This window comes from Peromyscus leucopus, chromosome 23 (assembly GCF_004664715.2).
Source record: "Peromyscus leucopus breed LL Stock chromosome 23, UCI_PerLeu_2.1, whole genome shotgun sequence".
NCBI lineage: Eukaryota > Metazoa > Chordata > Mammalia > Rodentia > Cricetidae > Peromyscus > Peromyscus leucopus.
Window position 1 is genome coordinate 19,936,266 of NC_051082.1, and position 23,393 is coordinate 19,959,658.

General features: G+C 53.0%; 1 protein-coding gene across 2 annotated transcripts; it reads left to right on the top strand.

Annotated features, from left to right (window-relative positions):
* Positions 1-1,234: 1,234 nt before the first annotated feature.
* Positions 1,235-22,109, top strand: Piwil1 (piwi like RNA-mediated gene silencing 1). 2 transcript variants are annotated; one of them, XM_037198267.1, is made up of 22 exons: positions 1,235-1,337; positions 2,543-2,620; positions 4,182-4,262; positions 4,606-4,720; positions 5,846-5,971; positions 6,436-6,650; positions 6,962-7,083; positions 8,195-8,275; positions 8,709-8,906; positions 9,173-9,284; positions 10,338-10,464; positions 10,564-10,681; positions 11,128-11,242; positions 12,380-12,567; positions 12,894-12,966; positions 15,640-15,840; positions 15,953-16,056; positions 17,048-17,118; positions 17,238-17,391; positions 18,639-18,764; positions 20,597-20,744; positions 20,866-22,109. In XM_037198267.1, the coding sequence occupies exons 3-22, from the start codon at positions 4,185-4,187 to the stop codon at positions 20,980-20,982; spliced, it is 2,589 nt and encodes an 862-aa protein (XP_037054162.1). In that variant the 5' UTR covers positions 1,235-1,337; positions 2,543-2,620; positions 4,182-4,184; the 3' UTR covers positions 20,983-22,109. The 2 variants fall into 2 exon arrangements, with proteins under 2 accessions (XP_037054162.1, XP_028726058.1); XM_028870225.2 differs by having other exon boundaries at positions 1,238-1,476.
* The last annotated feature ends 1,284 nt before the right edge of the window (positions 22,110-23,393 follow it).

Below are 23,393 nucleotides of genomic sequence, written 5' to 3' on the forward strand. Positions count from 1 at the left end.
AAAACTCAGGACACTGACCTGATGCTACTGGTTGGGAATCCCACAGTTGATCTCCCGAGATGGCCCAGAGTGCAGGGGCGCTAAAAACCTGGCACAAAATCACCTCCAGGCTGTGTCTAAAGTGAGCCTGAAACATGAGTGAATTTCATGGCTTGGCTTTGTTCCCACCTCCAAGATAACCAGCCTTGGTTTGTGTATGCAAGTATTTTGATACTAAAAATTTATCCAAAACCCCAAACAGATGCCAAGCACACTGGAGAAGAAACGTCCAAGCCCCTTCTTTATTTAGCTAATTCAACACAACATGTCAGGCGCCATCTTGATTCTCGGGTTGGCAGGTTCCTGCTGGAGCTAGCTTGCCATTGTGGGGAGGTCAGTCGTTATTGTATATTGCAAATCATGTTGCTTGAATGATTGTATATCCCAAATCATGTTGCTTGAATGACACTGCTATATTTTATTTATTTTTTATAATTTATTGATTTTATATGCATTGGCATTTTGCCTGCATGTCTGTGTGAGGGTGTCAGGTCCCCTAGAACTATAGACCGTTGTGAGCTGCCATGTGGGTATGGGAAATTGAACCCAGGTCCTTCTGGAAGAGCAGTCAGTGCTCTTAACCACTGACCCATCTCTCCAGCCCGGTATTTTATAATGCTCCCATTAGTTTTAACTGGAATGGGCGTTGACTCCCTGAGGTAACAGACTGGTAACGAGAGCACCTAGCCCAGGCTGGACCCAGAACAGCTGCTTATGGATCACGTGCAAATGCTTAGAACAGAGGGTCCCACCTGATCGTGCCAACTCAATTGCATCTGTAGGGGGGTGGGGCACAGGGTGACTCTTAACCTGTCCTGTGGTGATACTGCAATCAAGTGGCGAACCTGCCCCCTCTTAGCGGGCACGCACCAGCCACCTACTTCGAGAATTTGGAAGATTAAGCTGTCGACTTATCCTTTAGGCTTTAATTCAAATCTCACATTTCTAAGGGGGTGAGATGACTTGTGATTTTTTTTTTTTTTTAAGGCTCAGCTAAAGCTGGTAGTCCATCTCTTTGCAGGACGCTGGAAGGCCACCTGGGTCCAATCTCATCCATTGAGTGAGGGAGGATTCTCACCTGGAGCCAAGGACCAGAGTGGGGCGGGGCTTGGGTGGGATCTCGAGGCCCCGCCCCATGCAAAACCGCCACCTGTGTGGCAGCCAATCAGGGCGCAGCACGTGTCTGCCTCGCCCGTTAACCCAGAAGTCTCAGGCGGCAGCTCGCCGAGGCCTGTGCCGAGGGGCGGAAGGATCTGGCAGTTGGGGCTGTTGGCTGGTGCTGCGGCTGGGTGCATCAAGTGCATCAGCAGTGCGAGGTGGTGGCAGTCGGGAGCCCGCGAGAAGCCTGCGGGGTCAGGGGCTCAGGGGCTGGGGACCAAGGTGTGCTGAGCACGGGGGCAGGAGAGGACCGGACGCCGCTGGACCACGCCTCTCAGGGTCTGGAACTGAGCCGTATCCACCTGTGCCTTGGCCTCGACAGACCTGTGCCCAGGCCTGACCCCCCCTGGTTCCTGGGCTTGGTCCCCATGTTGCTCTGTGTCTGTGTCTCTGGTTCCTTCCTCTCTCTCTGCCTGGGTCTTGTCCTCTCCTCTCGCTGTTCTGGGTCTATTTCCCAGGCCTTATTTCCTGCTCTCCCACTGCCCAAGCCTGGCGCATATCCCTCCTCCTGCTTGTCTTTAGCTCTCCTTGTTCCTGGACCTCCTCCCACATGTCTCCCCGTGTCTGTATCTGAGCCTGGTCTCTACCTCTCCATGACCAAGCACATAATAGCATTTCTGCCTGTATCCCTACCTGCTGCGGTCTCCAACCCTCTCTATCACTGGTTTTCCCAGCTGCTTACCGGTCCTTACTCTAGTAGTTACGCTGCTGGTGTTAGCACATCCAGAGAGAGCTGGCTAGCTTACATGGTGGGCTCTGGTTCATAGGGTGCCTTTGAGACCAGGTTACGGGGTCTTTTCTTACCCACATATCCAAGTCCATGTGGGATCCAGACCTCTGGGGGTAAAAGAATCCACTCTAGGAAAGGTGTGATACCTCTTGGAGTTAGCACTATGGGGATAAGAGCCGGGGGGCCACGAAATAAGTGAGCAGATGGCTTAGCATCATAAAGCTAGCAGTTTGGGAACACAGTCCTCTAGGCAGGAATTTGAGGGCCCCAATATGGGAGGGGGCTGGCGGGGAAGTGGGGGGAGGTCTTTGGGATGGAAGGAAATTGGCGCCTTGAATTATTGCCATCCTCCGTGGGTCCTCTGGTGGTGGGGTCTGATGCCAGGCAGAACAGTGTGCAGCCACCTCTCTGTTTTCTCTTGCTGCAAACTTACCCACATACCACGAAGTTAGCATTTTTTGTTGTTGTTGTTGTTGTTTTGTTTTTTGCTAGCTGGAGCTGGTTTTGTCTCTAGCTAGTGTCAGAGTTGCATTGCTGGGTATAGCGAAGCTGTGTGTTTGAAGCTGTGTTTTTAGCCGATCTAACTTGGCTAGGCCTGTGGCTCTTTTCCTGCAGGAGTGACCACACCAGCATCCAGACTTGGGACACTTGGGGGACTGGAAGAAGGCCAAGCTGAAGACCCGAGTTGACTAGGTGAGCCCAGGGCAGAGTTCTTACGGGAACGACTTCTGCATGCTGCTCAGACAGCTGCAGAGTCAGCGGCCCTGACTCTGACAGGGGTCTGGGGCAGTGGAGGAGGAGACAGAAGTCTCCATAGAGCATGCATCACCAGCATGCAGTAGACACTGCCAGTCCGAGGCAGCTCTGAGAACATCCCCTGTGGGTGGCCGCTGTCGATCCCCTTGCTGGCGCACTTTGGGACCCTTTAACTGTCACATCAGGTAGTCATTGCCAGCATACCCAGCACTGGACCCAGTGCAAAGGAACAAACGGATGAGAGCCGGGGTGGAGTTTAATGTGCCAGGTAGGAGCAGCTGTGGGGAAGAGGATGAGGAGAGACAGTCGTTGGCCTGGCCCTTAAAGGATGAGGTCGATTTCTTCTGGTTCACAGAGTGGGAGGCACCCCAGCTGAGGCATCGTGACAGCCCCCAAGTCACGAGGTTGGCAGGAAGGGAGTTATTTTTGCTAGACTCTTCCTCCTCCTACCAAGAAAAAGGTATGGCCCAGGACTTGACACAGACATGTTGTAGGTACCTGTGCTTAGCATGATGCTTGACACTGGCTATAGCATGCTGCACCTGACAGATAACCATGTATGATGATGCGCTTTGAAAATGGCTGGCCCGTGTGGCGCTTGCTCACGGTTCAGGCCCTGGAGCCCAAATGACCCCACCTTCATCTTCTTCCCTGTGGTGGGCGATGGGCTGCTGCTTACAGCAGAATAATGGAGAGACATGGGAGCAGTTTAGAGAGAGACAGCTCCGTGGCTTCTCCTCACAGACCATGGCTAGGCATGCACGTGTGGGAACGGGAATCTGAGAGACACAGGAGGTGGGGTGGCTTGGGTTTGGGTATGTTCCTTTCAAGCTGCGGTTGGAACTGAGGAAGTGTTTGGAGGGCACCATGAGTCTGAGGAAGGGCTCTCTGAGGCCACCTGGAGATAGGCTACAAATGGCCCTTTTCATTGTTGTGTGACACATAGACCCACCTGGGAAGCAACCCATCCCAAAACTGTAATCCTCTACACACTGGCTCCCTAAGTCTTATCATAATCAAAATCTTTAAAAAATTATTTTTATTATTATGTAGGTATTATGTTTCATTATGATTTATATGTATGTGTAAGGTGCCTGCCTACCTGCACGCATGTATGTGTGCCATGTGTGTGCCTGGTGCCTGTGGAAGTCAGAAGAGGCCATCAGATCCCTTGGAACTGGTGGTTGTGAGCCATGCTGGTAACCAAGCCCGTATCCACCGCAAGAGCAGAGCCACCTCTGGCCCCCTTGAAAACAAAGTGTTTTATTACAGTACATTTATACTTAAGCCCTGCCATCTAGCACAGTGGACAGTCCCCAGTGAATATCAGGTTTCCCTAAGAAAGCTGTGTTGGGGTGCACGAGACAAGTCCTCAGTAGGAAAGATTCAAGCATACATAAATTGGGTCTTATTTTAGCGCCTTCAAATGCTGGTGACAGAGTGATTGAATACACATGGGCCCATTGAGTGCTAGCCACAGTTTTTTCCTCTCTGGCAGAAAATGACGGGCCGAGCCCGAGCCAGGGCCCGTGGCAGGGCCCGTGGTCAGGAGACGGTGCAGCATGTTGGGGCTGCTGCGGTGAGTACCCACCTTTTCCAGATCATCACTGGGACCTGTGGCAGGGAATTAAAAGATTTGTCTCAGTGGTAGAGCACTTGCCCAACATGCCGGAGGCTCTGGGGTCCATCCCAGAGTACCTCAACCCAGCAGGTGTAACCTGGGTGCTGGGAGGAGCTGAAACCTAGTGTGGTGTGAGGAGCTGAGTCGGCCTTTTGGTGGCTCTCACTTCAGATCCCTTCTTAACGATCACATGCTTAATGACTACGTTTCTGAATGCTGGGAACCAGTTTAGGACTAATTAGTTCTCTATGGTGCCCACCCTGTGGCATAAGGGAATTCAGTTGTATTTGTGCCTGAGCAGAGCCAGCAGCCTGGGTACGTCTCTCCGAGACCTCAGCAGTCACCCGCAGAGGGGGAACTGGTTGGCCGAGGACGACAGAGAGGGATGGTAGTTGGAGCCACAGCCAAGTCACAAGGTAAGCAGTCAGGATGGTGGGGAGGGGGAGGGGGAGGGGACGACACAGGACACAAAAGTGAAGGGCTGCCATGTGCAGGGTGCTGGGTGCTTCTGTGAGGGCCCGGCACACGCTGCAGAGTAATGGCATGTGTGCCACCCCATGCAGCCTGGAAATGAGAGAGTGCAGCTTACTAGGGCCATCTCAGCAACATGCAATTAAACCTCAAATGTGGCCTCAGTTTGCCTGCTCTGTGTTAATAAGACATTTTTAGAATCTTGTCTTGGCATCTGTAGTGATTTCCTTACAGCCTTACTATGGGTTTGACTTAGTGTGTCTTCACTTGTACAGGGCTGGGCAGAGAATCGGCACAGACAACTGCCAGCTCTCAGGCACTTTGCCAAAGTGTGCCCGGCTGCCTGGAGCATGGGAAGTCTTGTCTTGGAGGGACATTGCTCCCCACATACATCTTTTTCCTCCGAAGGAGGGGAGACTGGTTTCTGGGAAGTCCACCAGTAGGGTGCTGCCATAAGAGCCACGCCCATAACTCCGGCTAGAATGCCACCACCAGAACACAAAGCCAAGGTTGTTCTGAGGCCTGTGCTTGCTGTTGCGCTCAGGTGCCTGGCTGTATACACACCGCACATGGAATGCCTTGGTAACTTCAGACTCCTAGGACTGTTTTCAGAATAGGCAAAAACTGATGGGTTAGTACTGTTCATGTGCAGTGTGACCCAGTACAGAAGTGTGCATGCTCCTGCGGCTGATGGTAAGCAGGACTGAGAAGTCAGGAGGCTACTACCACACTCATGTCACGTCCTCACCCAGGTTGTAGAGTTAAGACCCTACCCCTGGCTCCCTGCAGCCGTAATCATAGCATGCTACAGAGGACACAAAGGCCATTGAGACTTAAACCATGAAAACCTTATTTCCCAATCAACAAATTCATGCATCGGGTCCTGGCATCATAGCCCTGGCACCGGATTCATGTAAGGAGTGGCCAGAGACAGGGTGGAGATAGCTCTGCAAAGGATGAGGTCACGAGATGCACAAGAGTAGGCTGCATCTGTCACCTCGAGCCACCGTGGGGATGTGGCCGTCCTCCGACCCACTCACTGTAATGAGTTGCTTTCCTCTCTCCTCAAGAACTGCAGATCTCAGCTGGCTTTCAGGAGCTGTCGTTGGCAGAGAGAGGAGGGCGTCGCCGGGACTTCCATGACCTTGGTGTGAACACCAGACAGAACCTTGACCACGTCAAAGAGTCGAAGACAGGTGGGCTCACAGAAGCACCTCTTCATGGGGGCGCTTTTCATGGCACGGGGCTGTCGTGCTTCTCTGGCTCAGGGAGGGGAGCGCTCTGCTCAGCAGCTGCAGCCTCTCAGCCCCCACCCCTATGTCTGTCTGTCTCTGTCGTCTCTCTCTCTCTCTCTGTCACACACACACACACACACACACACACACACACACACACACACACACAGCTGTGGCCACCCGGCTGGTACACGTCTTAGCGGTGTTTTCTGGCAGATTTCGTTAAACATTTCAGAAACCCCTTCTAAAGAGTTCAGTTGTTTCTGCAGTGGGTCTGTCCTCTCCCCTGGAGCAGTAGGACAATAGTCCCCAGGGCCAGCTGTCTTGAAGGCCAGTGCTGACCACTGGCCTCAGCTCTGCTGTGTCTGAAGGAACGCTCCCATAGCCATAACCATCCCGGGGCTGACTGTGTGGCGGCCCCTCAGGCTCCTCGGGCATCATCGTGAAGCTAAGCACCAACCACTTCCGGCTGACCTCGCGCCCGCAGTGGGCCCTGTACCAGTACCACATCGACTACAATCCCCTGATGGAGGCCCGCAGGCTGCGGTCAGCACTGCTCTTCCAGCACGAAGACCTTATTGGAAGGTGTCATGCTTTCGATGGGACAATACTGTTTTTACCCAAGAGACTACAGCACAAGGTATTTCAGATGTCTCCACTGGCGGGGGGGGGGGGGGGGGGCGGGGGGGGGAGCTGTCCACCCCAGGCTCAGAAAGGGTCTCCTGGTAGGGGGCATGGGGCGCCCAGAGGCCCTTTGTGACTCGCTCTGTCCTTGGAGTCTGACAGAAGCGCTGTGGAGAGTTATAGGAGGGCTCTCAGCTACTCGGCCAACTTCTTAGTCTCAGTTCACTTGTCTGTCTCAGGGGGGCTTGTCTCAGTGCAGGGGCGCCGGGAGCCTGGGAGTGCTTTTCTACACAGGTGAGAGCTGGGTTCTCACCTCTCTGGCTTTAGGTCACAGAAGTTTTCAGTCAGACTCGGAATGGGGAGCACGTGAGGATCACCATCACCCTGACCAATGAGCTGCCGCCTACCTCACCCACCTGCCTGCAGTTCTACAACATCATATTCAGGAGGTGCATGCCATGGCTGGCGGCGGGGTGCATGCTGCAGCAGCGGGGTGCATGCCCTGTGGCTTGTGTCTGGGAACGGGAGGTTGTTAGCAGTACATGGGCATTTTTAAATGTGGTTTTCTGACAGGGAATTCATTTCTCTGCCTCCAGGATTCTGCCCCATCCCCCAGAGGTGTTGCCAGTATGCCTTTGAAATACTGTTTGAGCTTTTAGAAAGCATCTTGACGGCTCCTTCCCCAGGGTGGGTGGGAGGCTGCTGGGGCAAGTGGCACCCATATGGGGAGCACATAGTGCACTTTCCAAATACGGACATGCTCTAGGCATTGGGGAGATGGCTATGCAGGCATGAGGACCTGGGTTCAAATCCCCAGCACCCACAAGAAGCCAGGCATGGGGTGCCTGGGGTGGGGCAAGCCAGGAGAGTCACTGGGCCCCCTGGCTACCAGTCTAGCTCCAGGTTCCCTGAAGACCCTATCTCAAGGGAGTGAGTGAGGTGTGAAGAGTGATGTCATAGAATACCTGATGCCCTCCTCACTCGTGCGTGGGCACACGCACACCTGCACACACCCCACACATATAACACATACACACACACGTTCATAACACACACACACACACACACACACACACACACACACACACGTTCATAACACACACACACACACACACACACACGTTCTACAGAAGACCCCCCTCCCTGTGAAGAACCATTTAAATGAGGCAGCCCTTGGGTTCATGACTTCCTCCACTCATAGAGGGCTGGCTTACCGTGAGGAGGGACATTTGGCCTGAGGGAATGCATTTGCCTGGTGCATTTTTCTTCAAAGGAAAACTACCTGGGGAGCATTAGGCAGCTGGTCACCCCCGCTTTTGCAGCTAGACACAGCCACAGACAGCATGCAAGTGGCTTGTCCGGGTCTATCACACCAAAAAGGAATCGATGCAATTCAAATGTGACTTAAAACATTTTCCCCAACTTTTAGACATTTTAAGAATGCAGTGTAGAAATGCCTGGCCTGGCTGTGGTGACAGCCTGCCAGCCCAGCTGACTATATGTGGTTTCAGGTTGTCCCTATGATTTACCATACTTACTGTCCCGACTTTCAATTTGTAGGCTCTTGAAAATCATGAATTTGCAACAAATTGGACGGAATTATTACAACCCAAGTGACCCAATTGATATTCCGAATCACAGGTTTGTATGCCGTGGAATGTCTGCCATCCCATGGGCTGCACAGACTCTGCAATAATCTATAAACCAGAAACTGTCTGTTGGCACTAAAGGGTTAAGGGAGCGTGTAGCCTGGCTTACACGGTACAGAGCCATACCTGCCTACTTACGTTAAAAATCAGTCCCATCCTAGCCAGCCTCACAGACCGTGTGAGCTGCTGTTGGTCTTCACTGCCAGCAGCTGAGGGTGCTGAGACATGGTAGCTCATGCTAGATGGCCCAGAGTGAGGATGGGTTTAATCAGGTCAGTGTATGCTTAGCAAACGCTGCTGAAGCTGTGGGAAAGACAGGACTCTGTCTAGAATCTTGTACTAGGAAGTGAACTGGCTCAGCGCTTTCGGCTTCAGACACAGGGCACGGAGCATGAGGCTTCCCCTGACCCACCTTGCGTTGGCAGGTTGGTGATCTGGCCTGGCTTCACTACTTCCATCCTTCAGTATGAGAACAACATCATGCTCTGTACAGACGTCAGCCACAAGGTCCTCCGAAGCGAGACCGTTCTGGACTTCATGTTCAATCTGTACCAGCAGACGGAGGAGCACAAGTTCCAGGAGCAAGTGTCGAAGGAGCTTATAGGCCTCATTGTCCTCACCAAGTACGGTTTCATCTCAAGAGCCCAGGGCTAGAGAGCAGTGGGGCCCGGGGAGTCCGGCAGGGGTGAACCAAAGTGAACCGGATGTGTCGGATGTGTGGTGTGGTGTGTGTTGCCTTTCCTGTGGCCTCCTGCTCTCCACCCTTGTCCATTCCCTTGTTTCCAGCCATTGTTCAGTCCCTCCCCTCCCCTCCCCTCCCCTCCCCTCGCCACACATCTCCAGGGGACTGGGAATATGAGTTGGAGCCTCATGTCCCAGATGCCCACAGGTACAACAATAAGACCTACAGGGTGGATGACATTGACTGGGACCAGAATCCCAAGAGCACTTTCAAGAAGGCCGACGGCTCAGAGGTCAGCTTCCTGGAGTACTACAGGAAGGTAGGTTGTCCGTGGGTGCTGTGCAGGAGCACACGAGCCCTGCTCGGTCTCGCCTGCGTCACTGAGAAATCCCGCACCTGTCAGAAGCGCCCTGGTCCAGCAGCTCTCTCCACAGAGAACGGTTGCATTCGACAGTGAGTGCATCGTGGGGAGGACAGGTACTGGCAGTGGTGGCAAGCAGCTGGCGTGGCCCCTTGCTCTGTGGCTTTGCCTGGTCCCTGCCGGCCAGCTCTGCTGTGGCTGGGTCTGGTCTCTTTGTCCAGTTCTCAGAGGTCTCAGTAAGGCAGCACTTGCCCCTGGCAGATGATCGAGGCGAAGGATCATCCTAGCACCTGTGGACCCCAGCCCTATTCACCTGGATCCTGAGGCCAGGACTCTAATGAGATGGGGAGAGGGATACCCCAAATTCCTGCCATAGTAGTCATACATGTTCAGTGATGTGCGAGGACCATGTCTGAGGGAACATTAACTTTTTTTAAACTCTGATTGTTGGTTCCTTAAGGTACAAACTAAAAAAAAGACATGGATCATATTCTTTCATGCCATGGCCAGCTGGTGACATCTTGCCCTAAGGTGGGCATTAAGAGTAGACTGGTACAACTTGGCTTACTGATATGATGTCATTCCTTTTATGCTCAGTGGAAATTTTTAAAATCCAAATTAAAAATAGAAACGTTGTATAATGAGCAGCTTCTGGCTCTATAGAGGACAGGAAAGAGCCGTCACACCCTGGGCTTGGGAGCACCATGACAGTCACCTGAGGAGTCTGTTCTGTGTTGCCCTGGTCAGGTCTCCAGAGCTAAGTCCTGAGGACTTGGCTACATAGAGCTCATCCACCTAGGAGAGCTGGGTCAGACCCGTCCTTCTCCTGGACCCTCAGTGGATGGTAAAAATGCTCCCAGGGTATACACATCATCACCCCTCAGGACAGGTTGGCACTGTCTAGCCTAGCTTGGTACTCGGCTTCCGTTGTTAATTAGGTATCTACTGCACCCACCATTGGGCCACACTCCCTGGTTGGTGTGTAGCATGCCTTCCTTTCCTCTTGAGCAGCAGTACAACCAGGAGATCACAGACTTGAAGCAGCCGGTGCTGGTGAGCCAGCCCAAACGGAGGAGAGGCCCCGGAGGCACACTGCCTGGCCCGGCCATGCTCATCCCGGAGCTCTGCTACCTCACAGGTACATAATGCTCCTTTCCCTTCCCTCATCCCTATCCAACCCCACTGGGGGCCATGCAGCCTTGCTGACTGGCTCTCACCGGGACTGCTCCGGTTGCAGGTCTGACTGATAAAATGCGCAATGATTTCAATGTGATGAAGGACCTGGCGGTGCACACGCGACTGACCCCTGAGCAGCGGCAGCGGGAGGTGGGCCGCCTCATCGAATACATCCACAAGTAGGCCAGCTCAGCACTCTGAGCTTCTGTTTCGGGGTTCCCTGTGGATCTGGGAGGGATCTTGGAAGCAGGAAGTGTGGCCTCCTGTGTTGGTGGGGCTGTGTCCTGAGTTCCTGATACCAGTTCTTCTCAGGGAGTTAAGAAGTGAAACTTCATATGCAGATGTGTCCTTTCCTAGCCCGTCAGGAAAAGGCAGTGGGACAGGGAAGAGCAAGCAGTTCTCAGACACATACTTCCCTGTTTGTGTAGACTCTGGGTCACTCGTTGGGGTGGTGCTCTGGGCACTGGGACTCAAGAGTTGGAGAAAAGCTTATCCGTGTGTTCTAGGCCCAGGGTGGCCTTGAAGTGTGCCGCAAGCCACAGTGGCACTCTGTCCACCCGAATGTGGGTCACCAGCCTGGCTGCTGCCGCCTCAGCAGTGCGGGGTATATGTGTTAAATTCACAGGGATGACAATGTGCAGAGGGAGCTTCGTGACTGGGGCCTGAGCTTCGACTCGAACTTGCTGTCCTTCTCAGGAAGAATCTTACAATCCGAGAAGATCCACCAGGGCGGGAAGACGGTAAGGCTGGCGGGAGGGAGTCTGGGCTGACTCTCGATGGGGCAGGACACAGCCCACCTTGCACCAGGCTGTTCTTTCCCCATCCCCTGATCCTGCTCTCTGCCAACTCTGGAAAAGCAGCAGAGCCACCTGACAGGGTCATTCTGCAAGAGGCAGTCTGTGACTCGAGCACATGTAGGAGCCCTTGGAGCAAGTAAAGGTCTGCTTACGACAGACTGAAGAGCTGGGCAGTGGTGGTGCACTGGGAGGCAGAGGCAGGTGAATCTCCGTGAGTTCAAGGCCCGCCTGGTCTACAGAGCTATTCCAGAGCAGCCATGGCTACACAAAGAAACCCTGTCTCGAGAAAAAGAGAGAAACTGAAGTAAGCAACATAACTTGGGTGTAGAAAGTCCTGCCGAGGAGCCTCACTAGATTGGCTCTACCTGGGCCATGTGTCTCTCAGGAGTCGTGCTAAATATTAGAGTGCTTTTATGTTTCCTCTTCAGGAAAAGGAAAAACAGGATTTCTCAAAACTAGTTTAAGAAATCAAATGCCGAAAATACCTACTCTTTTCAACTGTTTCGAGTAAGCCATGCCTTCCTGCCCTAGGCAGGACTGGAAGATACAGTCCAGCCTGGTGAAGCGACAGAAGACTCACAGGGACCTTAGAAGCTCTGGGGATTTGCTGTGGTGGTGACCACATGTGGCTCATCCCTGAAACTTGCTATCTGCACAGGACACCACTGTCAAGGGGCTTAGCTGTCTTCACTGCCACGAGAGGATTTCACTGTGTAGACCAGGCTGGCCTCTACCGCATGGAGATCTGCCTGCCTCTTCCCTCCTGAGTGTTGGGATTAAAAACATGAGCCACCACCCCCAGCCTTATTTTTTACACTTTTATCATGAGGAAAAAGGTACTTGAGTTTCAATAAGTCTTTAGGAGGAAGGATGGAGAGTTTGTCCTGGGCCCTCAGAAGGGTATGGTATAGGGAGAGTCCTCCAGAGGCATCTGGTGTCTTCTCTCCACTGGGGACTTTTGATCTGTCACTGTGATTCAAACTTAAGTGTGGTAGTCTATGATTCCAGATGCACGATGGGATTGGGCAAGACCAGCGGCTTCATCACCGCTGACAGTAGCATCTCTGCCCTTTATTCTAGTTTGATTACAACCCGCAGTATGCAGACTGGTCCAAAGAAACAAGAGGCGCGCCGCTGATCAGCGTGAAGCCGCTGGATAACTGGCTGCTGATCTATACCCGCAGGAATTATGAAGCAGCCAACTCACTGATACAGAACCTGTTCAAAGTGACTCCGGCCATGGGCATCCAGATGAAAAAGGCTATCATGTGAGTGTCTGCAGAGTGATTGGCACTTGTCAGGAGGGTGTGCATGCTCCAAAGTGATGTACCAGTGGGCTCGTGGCAGCTTTGAGAGCTTCCAGGGCTCTGTGTAACACAGAGGGACCGGATGGGAGAAGAGAGCAGGCAGGGATGCTCTAGGGATAAGCTCTCAAACCAGGATGGTGGTGCTGCTTGTTAGCCACGCCCTTCGCGGAGTGGTGCTCCTGTATCTGTGCTTTGTACCATTTGGGATTGGTGCAGGGGTGCAGGGATGCAGGGTGCAGGTTAAGGCCTGAGGGTTGCGTACCGCCCATCTTTATTGTCGATGCTAGGATCGAGGTGGACGACAGAACAGAAGCTTACCTGAGAGCCTTGCAGCAGAAGGTGACGTCAGACACTCAGATAGTGAGTAGCTGCTGGGTGCAGGCCGTGCTGGGGCCTGGGGGTGTCTCAGAGGACAGGGGACTAGGGTTTTGAAGCCTCCTTTTCAGGTGGTTTGACCTCAGTAAGGCTGCTGAGCTGGTGCCTGTGCGGGTGTGTGCCTTGCACAAGGTGAGGAGAAGCCAGGGAGAGGAAGGCCACATTCTGCCTTGAGGCTCTGGTTCTAGAAGCTATGGAGATCACAGGGCCAGGTCAGCAGCCAAACTGCAGCCCCCAGGGTGAGGTCCGTATGCACAGGCTGCTGAGCACAGAGCATGCTGCCATGGGCATCTCTCCTGAGCTGGATGCCTTGGCATTGGTGAGCGCCATCTTTCTGTCGTGTGAGGCTTGGCATCCAGGAGAGGAATAGAGAGGACAAGGTAAACTGGTGACAGCCAGTCCCGTGTGTGCTTGTGGGAGTCCTCACAATGACAGTGTGAGGCATGTCTCCTGAGAACGTGGAGGCTGAGGTAACCACTGAGGAGAGCATCACCCCATTCTCACACTCCCTACTACCTCTGACGCCGCCACAGTTTTAAGCTGGCTCTTGGAAGTGCAGACAGCCACCTGGGCCACTTATTCTGGCCATGCTGCCTGTGGCATCAGTGTGCTGGGGGCCCATGATCCCATCACCTGGTGCCCCTCTTCACACCAGGCACACGTCTAAGTTTGTGTGTGTCCTGTAAAGGCTTCTGACTCTGCTCGAAGGCCGGTCCACCTTGAGCTGTGATCATGCTGCTGTTCATCCTGCTGCTGCTCCATTAGGCCGCTACAAACAGTAGGAGAGGGCCACCGGGCACCGCAGCAGTGTGGGGTCAGGGCTCGGGGCAGCAACCAGCCTGGTGTAACCCTGTTACTGCCCTCTGCCCACGAAGCCACACAGGCTAAAGATGGGAGACTGTCTGCAAGGGAACCACACTGGGAAATTCATTCCTTCCACTCTCCCCCAATTCTCACATCCTCAGCCATGTGAGGAAGGGGGCCCTGCATACTTGGACTCAGAAATTAGCCAGTTAGTTGATATCTCTTCAAGTTTCCCATGAACATGCCCCCCATTTTGATGTATCCTGCTGATCTCTGCCTCCTCAAATCCTGAGGCCAGCACCACAGACCTCATTGGCCTGGGAGTTGAGAGCAATCGCTTGTAAAGTCATTGGCCTCCAAGAATGAAACAAAGCCCCCAAGAGCAGATTCTGTGAGTCCAGTGACTGTTTAGGCTTAAAGCTGTGATGATGATGATGACATGGAACAAGTGGTGTGGATGCCACAGACCCCCATTGTCTCTGTGTCTTAGTGGGGACCTGTGAGTTGCACAGGAGAATGACCTCCAGTGAAGGCGAGACAGTCCTCTGTGGCATGGTAAAGAGAAGTTCATGAGTGAGGATGTACCGTGCTGGCTTCCAGCTGGCTGCTGATGGGAGTCTGCCGAGTCATTCTAGTCAGACTTTGACCAGAGGCTCATCTTAGTGGGGAAAGATTGATTGTAGCTCATGGCTCAGAGTTTCTGCCCAGGATCCCTTGGCTCGGTGGTCTCTGGACTGTGGTACAGCAGAGCATCTCAGTAGGGAGGATGGAGAGTCTCATGGCTGCTCGTACCACAGTGGCCCAAGAGCAGAGAGGAAGGGGACCAGAGAGGCATCCTTTAGTGGTGGCCTGACCTACTTCCACCCAGCCTCAGCTCTTTATCACTTCCACCTTCTCCCATTGTCACCAAGGCATGGCTCAGTAGGCAGAGTAACTACCAACAAGGCCAGAGCCCTGATGACCAGTCATGTGCCCAGAGCCTACCTCTGAACACTGATGCATCAGAGTCCAAATCTTCAGCAAGCCAAAGCAAGCAGCCTTTAAATCCAGTTAGAAGCTCACGTCTGGCTCATGCAGAAGCAGTGATGAGCGTAGGAAATGTCCCCATACCCTCAGTGTGCTCCCTCTAGCTCAGGAGGCCACATAACCATGAGGAGCAGGAGCAGGTTGCCCGTGTGGCTGGAGACCTGAACAGTGGGCCTGCCGTGCCCCATCCACTATTCTTCTCTGCCTTCATGTCCTTCTCCGAGGCCACAGGCAGATAGCGAGCTGCCAATCTATCTAGAGTAACAGAGACAGCAGGTGGAGCCTAATTTGTTGGGGACCAGAGAGAATTGAAAAAGAGTCTGGGTGCACATTGGGGGCTGGAATTGTGAGTCACAAGCTAGATTTGGTTTTAGGAACACTGATCAGGGACTCCATCTTGTCCTCAGAGCTGCCACCTTCTTCCTGGGACAGTTCACATTCTGACCAGATTCCCAAGCTAGAGCTTTGAGGGAAGTTTAAAAGCCGTGGTTCTCGGGGAGCTGTGAGTGAAGGCTCGGAGGGCTGCGTGTCTGTCCACCTATGAGGCAAAGCTGTGCTTGCATTCCCCGTGTCAGCCTGACCCACTCATGCTGGTTGTGTGCCGTGCTCGGGTCTCAGGCTGCAAACGGCTTTGTTTTGCTGCCCAGGCTTGTTATGTTCCGCTCCTCTCGTGTAAGCGCCTGCCGCTGAGACTAGACAGGCAGTACTGAAACATTACTCCTGCCCCACTGACTGGTGACATGAGTCCCACAGGGATCAGGTCTGTCCCCTGGCTCTTGGCCTTCCACACCCTGGTTCTCTGTAATGAGGTGCTTGGCTTGTTTTCAGGTTGTCTGTCTGTTGTCAAGCAATCGGAAGGACAAATACGACGCCATCAAAAAGTACCTGTGCACAGACTGCCCAACCCCAAGTCAGTGTGTGGTAGCACGGACCCTGGGCAAGCAGCAAACCGTCATGGCCATTGCCACCAAGATCGCCTTGCAGATGAACTGCAAGATGGGTGGTGAACTCTGGCGGGTGGACATGCCCGTGAGTCTGCTTCCATCAGCGACAGGGTGGTAATGTGGGAATTTAGGGAAAGGAGCCTTGCTCATGGCTGCCAGAACCCTGCCACAGCTAAATGACACTGTTTTCACTAAAGCTGAAGCTGGCGATGATCGTGGGCATCGACTGTTACCATGACACCACAGCTGGGCGGAGGTCCATCGCAGGATTCGTTGCCAGCATCAATGAAGGGATGACCCGGTGAGCCAGGGAGCAGCAGTGACACCATGAAGCCTGGGGCGGGCCCTCGTGTCCCTGTCCTGCCACACTCAGAGCCACCGTTCTGTTCTCTTCTGTGTTCCTTATGGCTTGTTCAATGGCCGCCTCAGAAAGTGCCTTGGTTTGATAGCTGTTCCCGCCCCTGAACGGTGACTCACGCTTTCAGTACAACAGCCCGGTTCACTCAGTTCTCTGCTGTTCTGTTAGTTTTCAGTGTGTGTATGGAACGAGGGACTAGCCCACAGCAGCAGAGCACTTGCTATTTGTAGGTGTCAAAGGCTGTGGCCTTGGTCTTGGGGAGCAAAGGGGAAGCGTGGAAGACATGATCTGTCAGGAACAGAGTGGAGAGCACTTGCTCTGGTGGGCAGGAGCTCCCTGGTGACCCCTCTGGTCACTCAGTTGTCCCCCTACTGAAGAAATTACATTGCTGATAGAAATTGGGAAACTCATGGGTAACTTGAGAACAGTTTCTTGTTCTTCTGCTTAGCTGAGGCCTCCTGGGGGTGCGGGGAAGGTGGCAAGAACCTTCATAGGAAGCTCAGAACAGCTGAGCTTTGTAGCTGGAGATTTCTCCAGTCCTGTTTAGGCCTGTAGCCACTCAGACCCAAGTAAACACAGAGACTTATATTACTTATAAACTGTATGGCCGTGGCAGGCTTCTTGCTATCCAGTTCTTATATCTTAAATTAACCCATTTCTCTATTAATTTATAAGTTGCCACGTGGCTTGTGGCTTACCAGGACTTTAATCTTACTTCTCATGGTGGCGGTGGCAGCGTCTCCTGACTCAGCCTTCCACTTCCCAGACTTCTCCTCTCTGCTTATCCTGCCTGTACTCTACTTCCTGCCTGGCTACTGGCCAATCAGCGTTTTATTTATCAGTCAAACAGAGCAACACATTCCCAGCACAGAGAGACACCCCCGGCAGAGCCGGGCGGACCCAAGTCCTCACCTCCCTGCTTTTTTCTGAACAGCTGGTTCTCCCGCTGCGTCTTTCAGGACCGTGGACAGGAACTGGTGGACGGGCTCAAGGTGTGCTTGCAAGGTGTGTCTGTGTGCCCTTGGGATCTGACTAGGGCCCTCGGGCTGCTCCTGAAGGTGGCTGGGAACTGGCAGAAATGGGTCTTGTGTCTAGGAACTCAAAACCTGCCCCACTTTCTGCAGCTGCTCTGAGGGCTTGGAGTGGCTGCAATGAATACATGCCCAGCCGTGTCATTGTGTACCGAGACGGCGTAGGGGATGGACAGCTGAAGACCCTGGTCAATTATGAGGTCCCACAGTTTCTGGACTGTCTCAAGTCAGTCGGGAGAGGGTACAAGTAAGTACATGGGTCTGACATGGCTGCCCATGCTGAAATAAGTGCCACTCATGGCAAGGAGAAGGGTGCTGAGGCTTCATAGGAATTGGGCTGAATGTAGTGATGGGTGAGGGAGGCAGGGCTGAGCAGGCAGCCAGGGCAGCCTTCCTGTTTTATGAAACTGGGTCGAGTTAAGTTATAGCTCAGCTTTCTGCTCATCTCCTGTGGTTCCCTCAAGGTAGGGCCCTCCCTGTGGTCCTCAGCAGCCGCTGCCAACACACCATCCCACGCCTCCCCATCTGAGCCCAGTCTAGGCAAGCAGAGACATTTGAAAACAGAGCCCTGCGGCTCACAGCACATGGACCCGGGACCCAGCTATGTTCTGTGTTCTTACCCAGAGCTGCAGCAGCTGGCAGACCTTGCAAACAGCAAAGCTTCCCGGGCAGCTGGTGACATTTCTAGCAGGACTCTGCTTCTCCCAGAAGTCTTTGCCTGCTCATGGCCACCACGTTGTAAAAGAAGTCCACAGTATGGGCCCCAAGGGCCTCACTCCCAAGGCCTCAGGAGCTGCTGATCACTGAAGAATGAGCAGTTACTGAGTAACTTGTTCTTAGGACCCCACTCTGCCTGAGAATGGGGGTCAGACGTGTCTGAGCTTGGGAGAAACTGGTATTATCTGGATCAGGACTGCCAATCATGTGGATTGGCTTCCATGTGGATTGTGTATGCACAAAGGACTTTCCCAAGGAATTTAAGAGGAGCTTTTCAAGAGGTTGGAGGGTGAGGTGGTGAGTCTCCTGGAAGACTACTTACTGCCCTTAGGGTGAAGAACTGTCTACAGGCCACACGTTCTGGCTGGGCATCCCTTTAGTGTGAGCAATGCTGAGGGAGCTGTGGGGATGTGTATATGCCTTTGAGCCAGCTCTCTAGACAGATTTCAGAGTAGAAAACGTCCCTTGTAGGACTGACACCAAGTGCTTTGGAAGCCTGCCGAAGGCAGTGTTCCGATGTGACAGGTGTAGCAGATTTGGTCTATGCCCACACTTGAGGAGCTTGTCATGGGGCCCACAGGAGACCCATGGTTGTCCACCTTCAGGTCACTCCTGGTCTTTGGTCTGTCCTGGAGGAAGGTGCTGACCCTCCTCCAGCGGGCAGTGAGATGATGTATCAGGGGCTTGGGGGCTCTTCCCTGAGGGATGCATGAGCCCGTGACTTCTTAACTAGACAGGGCACCAACTCAGCATGGCTGTGTTCCTCTGTGTCCTTAGCCCGAGACTGACTGTGATTGTGGTGAAGAAGCGGGTCAATGCCAGGTTTTTTGCTCAGTCGGGGGGAAGACTCCAGAACCCTCTTCCGGGGACAGTCATCGATGTGGAAGTCACTAGGCCAGAGTGGTGAGTTCTGGGGCCTCGTGACTATATATGTTAGCTTGTTTGTTTTCCAGTTCCTAACACTGTGGGTTTTTTTTTTTTAGAAGTCCCAATTCTCCAGCTAAGCTGGTCTGATATGCTCCCTAGGGAGGGCCAGGATTCTAGGGTGGCATTTGTGACTCTAGGAACAACTTCAGCAGGCTGCAGCTATACTTTGACATATATAACCCATCCATAGATTGTTTCTACCAGATCTTTAGATCTGTGGTGCTTCGCGCAGTCCTCCAGGGGTCAAGGTGATGAGAGGGTCTGTGTGTCAGCAGATCTATCTGTAGCTTGTAGCTGACTCCAAAGTAAGAAAGCAAGAGGGAGCTAGGCGGTCACAGCACGCAGGTTCAACCGCATAGGTAGACAGAGACACATCCCTGGTGACCTCCTCACCAGCTGTCTTCTGGGGTTGAGTTGGGTGTCTGAGGAGGTAAGCTTTGTCCCTGGGGGCAGCAGTTCACCACCTAGTCCGAAGGCTGGAGTGTAGGGCTAGAGAGGGCTTCCAGAGTTGCAAGTGAGGACTGGGAACCTCCATAATGCCCCCACATTCCCTGACTTGAGTGGGTGAGCTGCCGCTAACAGCAGAGGATCATGGATCTGAAAACGTAAATTGAGTGCTTAACTGACCAGGGTTAGGCACATGCTCCAGACCCTGAAGTGTTTGTGGGCCCTGGTGCCTCAGAGACAGAAATGGCTACAAAATGTTTTGCTGCTGTCTTTCAGCTATGTGATTGAATAGGAAGTTTATTCTGAAATACTTCCTATTTTGTTTTGTTTTTGCTCAGAGGTTGCCTATGGAATTTGTTCTGGCAGAGAGTTCTGTCACTTAAGGATCAAAGGGGGTGGGGGGCAAACAGATGAGGCCAATACCCAGGAAGGGCCAGTCTTCGTCTGAGGCCTCTCTCACCCTTCACAGAACCTGGTACTGTCAGTGAGAGTTCGGGGCACTAGACAAGAAGAGGGTTGGTAGCCTGTGAGCTCAGGGACAACACCCCCGTGAACTGAAGGGTAGAAGGCGAGTGTTCTCACCAGATGCCATTCAAGCTCTGGAGCTGTGAGAGCCGCTCAGACCCTGGGAGCCAACAGCAGGGACCTTGGAAGGTGGCAGTCTGGATGTTACACACATAGATCTCCCTCTCTTGGTCAGAGCTCGTCTGATCCTGGGGCACCTCACTGAACGTCTCTGACTCATTCTTAGACTCCAGTGTAGAGCACTTCTGATTTCTGGGTTGCTAGTTAGGTTACATTGGATTGCAGGGTTAGTTTCCTTTGGCTGATAGGGTCCGATCACAGGACCTCCTGACTGGCATTCATTGGTGTGTGCCGGGGAACAAAGAACTCCGATGGATGTCCAGTTATTTCCTGGTGTGCCGTTTAGCCTTAGCTAGAGTTCTCTACTAGCCCTGTACAGTTGCCCTACCTCTGGCTCTCGTATGTTTGTTCTGAGTCCTTAGCGATGAAATTTGTTGCATTGCTGTTACAAAAATGGGGGCAGCCGGGAGGTAACCGGTTTTACCCAACTCTGTGCCACTGCTGTGTGCCCATGTGTTCGAGTCTCCTCCCTCCCTCCAGCATGCAGGGGACACGAGGCCCAGGGGTCCGGCCAGCACGTTCTGTGGCATTGGCATGGTGACGAGTATGGAGACGTATGTCCCATGCATGCCGCCACAGTAGCTCATGAAGAGCCTGCTCTGAACATCGCAGACAATCCTGGGGCTGGAGGGGAAACGAGCTTGTTTAGAACACAAGGTTTTTCCTCATAAAAAAGTGTGTGTGTTTGCCTTGCCTGGCTCTTCCTGCCTTTCCAGGTATGACTTTTTCATCGTGAGCCAGGCAGTGAGGAGTGGGAGCGTGTCCCCAACACACTACAATGTCATCTATGACAGCAGCGGCCTCAAGCCCGACCACATCCAGCGGCTGACCTACAAGCTCTGCCATGTGTACTACAATTGGCCTGTGAGTGTGCCACTGTTCGTGGCCCCATTCAGAACCACCCGCCCTGCTGAGGCTGCTGTGGTAGGGACCCTGGGCGTCTCACCCAGCTCAACCCAGTGACTGGCCCTCTTTCCCCCCACAGGGAGTCATCCGAGTTCCTGCCCCCTGCCAGTATGCCCATAAGTTGGCCTTCCTTGTGGGCCAGAGCATCCACAGAGAGCCAAACCTCTCCCTGTCCAATCGCCTCTACTACCTCTAACCAAAGTGAGGGCCCGCGTGCTGGCTTGCTTCCCGAACTCTGCCAATCCTTCCATTTCTACTTTTCACGTGATTGTCCTTCTATTGGGATGTTGGGGGGGGGGTGTCAGGGAGCCACAGTTTGGTTTTTCGTGTGGGTATGTAGCAGCTAGAGATTTCGCTAAGTTTTGACGTTTGCTTTGTTTCTCACCGTGGTTGTGACAGTTTGCTGGGCAGAGCCAGGGCAAGGCCCTGGCACCACAGATAGACTTTCCTAAAGCAGCCGTGTCGGCAGGTTCTCGGGGTGCTCCAGGGAGCGCGTCTGCTGTACACTGCTAACTTTGTTTTTTTGCATGTTTGAGTTTAAAGGAGGAAAAGGCATAAGGCAAGAATGCCCGCAGCGTCGTAGGCAGGTGCTGTGTGGGTCTCTGACACCCCAGGTTTGAAAGATAAAGGCTGGGGTGCATTTTGGTATTTCTTTTAGGCCGTAAGGATTGAAAAGAATTGTTGAAAAGCTTTACACTTTTCTCCATGGAAGTGTTTTAGGACTGACGAGGCTGATGGTAAAGTAGTGAATGTTGCTATTTGTTTTGTTTTGTGATTTTCTTATCGAGTAAAATTAGTGACCATCACTTAGTAAAGTGGGTAGTAAAAAGGGTAGTTTTGAGTTTTTGAAAGCCTGTGTTTTTTTTGTTTTTAAACAACTGGAGACCACTCAGGGATGAAATTCTGCCCCTGAAAGTAAGTGTGTCAGGTGTGGTGGCACATGCCTGTGATCTCAGCACTCGGGAGGTGAAGCCGGGATATAACCCCGAGTTCACGGTCAGCCTAGGCTACATAGTGAGACCTTGTCTTAACAAAAAGAAGAAAAGGAAAAGAGAGTGAGTTATGGGGGCCAGTGTCTGCATGAACCTTTGGGAGTATGAGCTGCCTCTGTCCCTAAGGTCTGGAGGGCTGTGGCTGGTGGGGCAGTGCGGGTACCCCATGAGGTGGGACCACATCCATTTGTCTGGCTCTTTTGCAAAGAGGAGGCTTGGAGTTCTGTATGTCATGAGAGCAGCCTGAAGTGGGGCTACGGTGTGATGAGTTCCACTCATTGGTGATGTGTGTGCCTCCGGCACGGCTCAATAAAGTTTCCGTCTCACTGGACTGTTGTGGGCTTCTCTGCGATGCCTCTCGGGTCTGGTCTTGTTGATGCACTGTAAATGAAAAGCGTTTCGATTCCCTGAGCTCTCAAAGCTCCTGAGCCACCATCTGGGCTCATGGCATGTGACCCTTAACCCACCCTGTGCCTGACGTCAGAGGGAGACACCCCGGCTGTCAGGCCCTGAGAAGGGAAGACAGCATTAGAGTTTCAGACTCAGATCTGGGTCCTGACAGGCCAGCACAGCTTCATTCTGGAAGGCTCCAGTGTCCTGAAAGCTACAACATACCTCTGATTGCCGTTTCCAGAAACTTCGTACCCACGGCTGTGGGTGCTCTGGTGGTTCTTAGAGAGGCCTGGCTCTCTTCCCTCTCTGGTGCCCCTACCCAGTGTCACCTGCTTGTTGTCCCTTGACTACTGGCCGTGACACAGGCTCTGGGCTCTGGGTTACACTAGGAATTCAGGACTTGGACAGGCACAGCTGATTTGTCCAGAGGTAACGGGGCAGGTGCTGTTTGGCCTTTGCCTTTGGTGTGGGTGGAGCCCTCACGCAAGGTGCAAGGTAGTCAGCCTTACCCCAACAGAACACCCCTTCAGTAGGGTGGCAGAGCCATCAGACGAGGGTCACCCTTCTCCAGGGCCCCCACCCAGAGTGGGTCTTCATGTTAACAGAAGACCCTGCCCCCCCTTACTACAGTTGTCAGGGTTAGAGGTTAGACCTTTACCAGCCCTGACAAGCTGTGCTGGCTCAGTCACATCCCCAAAAGGCCAATGAAACCGGCAAATTACAGTGAAAACCACAAAACTGGAGAATTACTCAGTGTGGCCACCCTGGAAAGGAAAGAGAGCCAGTGACCGAAAGCCATCCTCAGGATCTGGAAGTAAGGTTTGTGTCCAAGGAGAGGGCAAGAGGTTGGCAGAGCTAAGCGGGTGTGGTCAGGGTGTGTCGCCCCCTCCCTTGCCTGGGCTTCATTCTTCCTGCAAGGTGGTCAGAACTTCATGAAATATCTTTCCGGGACACAAGCTCCCCCCTGGCTGGCACCCGAGTCCTTTTCCTTCTCCTACCGTGAGCCTCCCTAGACAAATTCCCATTTCTGGGGTTCCATTGTTTTCTCTATAGTCAGTTTTTGTTTGTTTTTACTTTTAACCAGAGATGAGTCTTATATCTGAAATGCCAGCCTTGGGGAAGCTGAGGCTATGAAGATTGCCATGAGTCTGAGGCTAGCCCAGGCTATAGCCCAGACCTGTCCCCCAAACAAAAAACAAGTCCTTGACTTTTTGTATGGTCT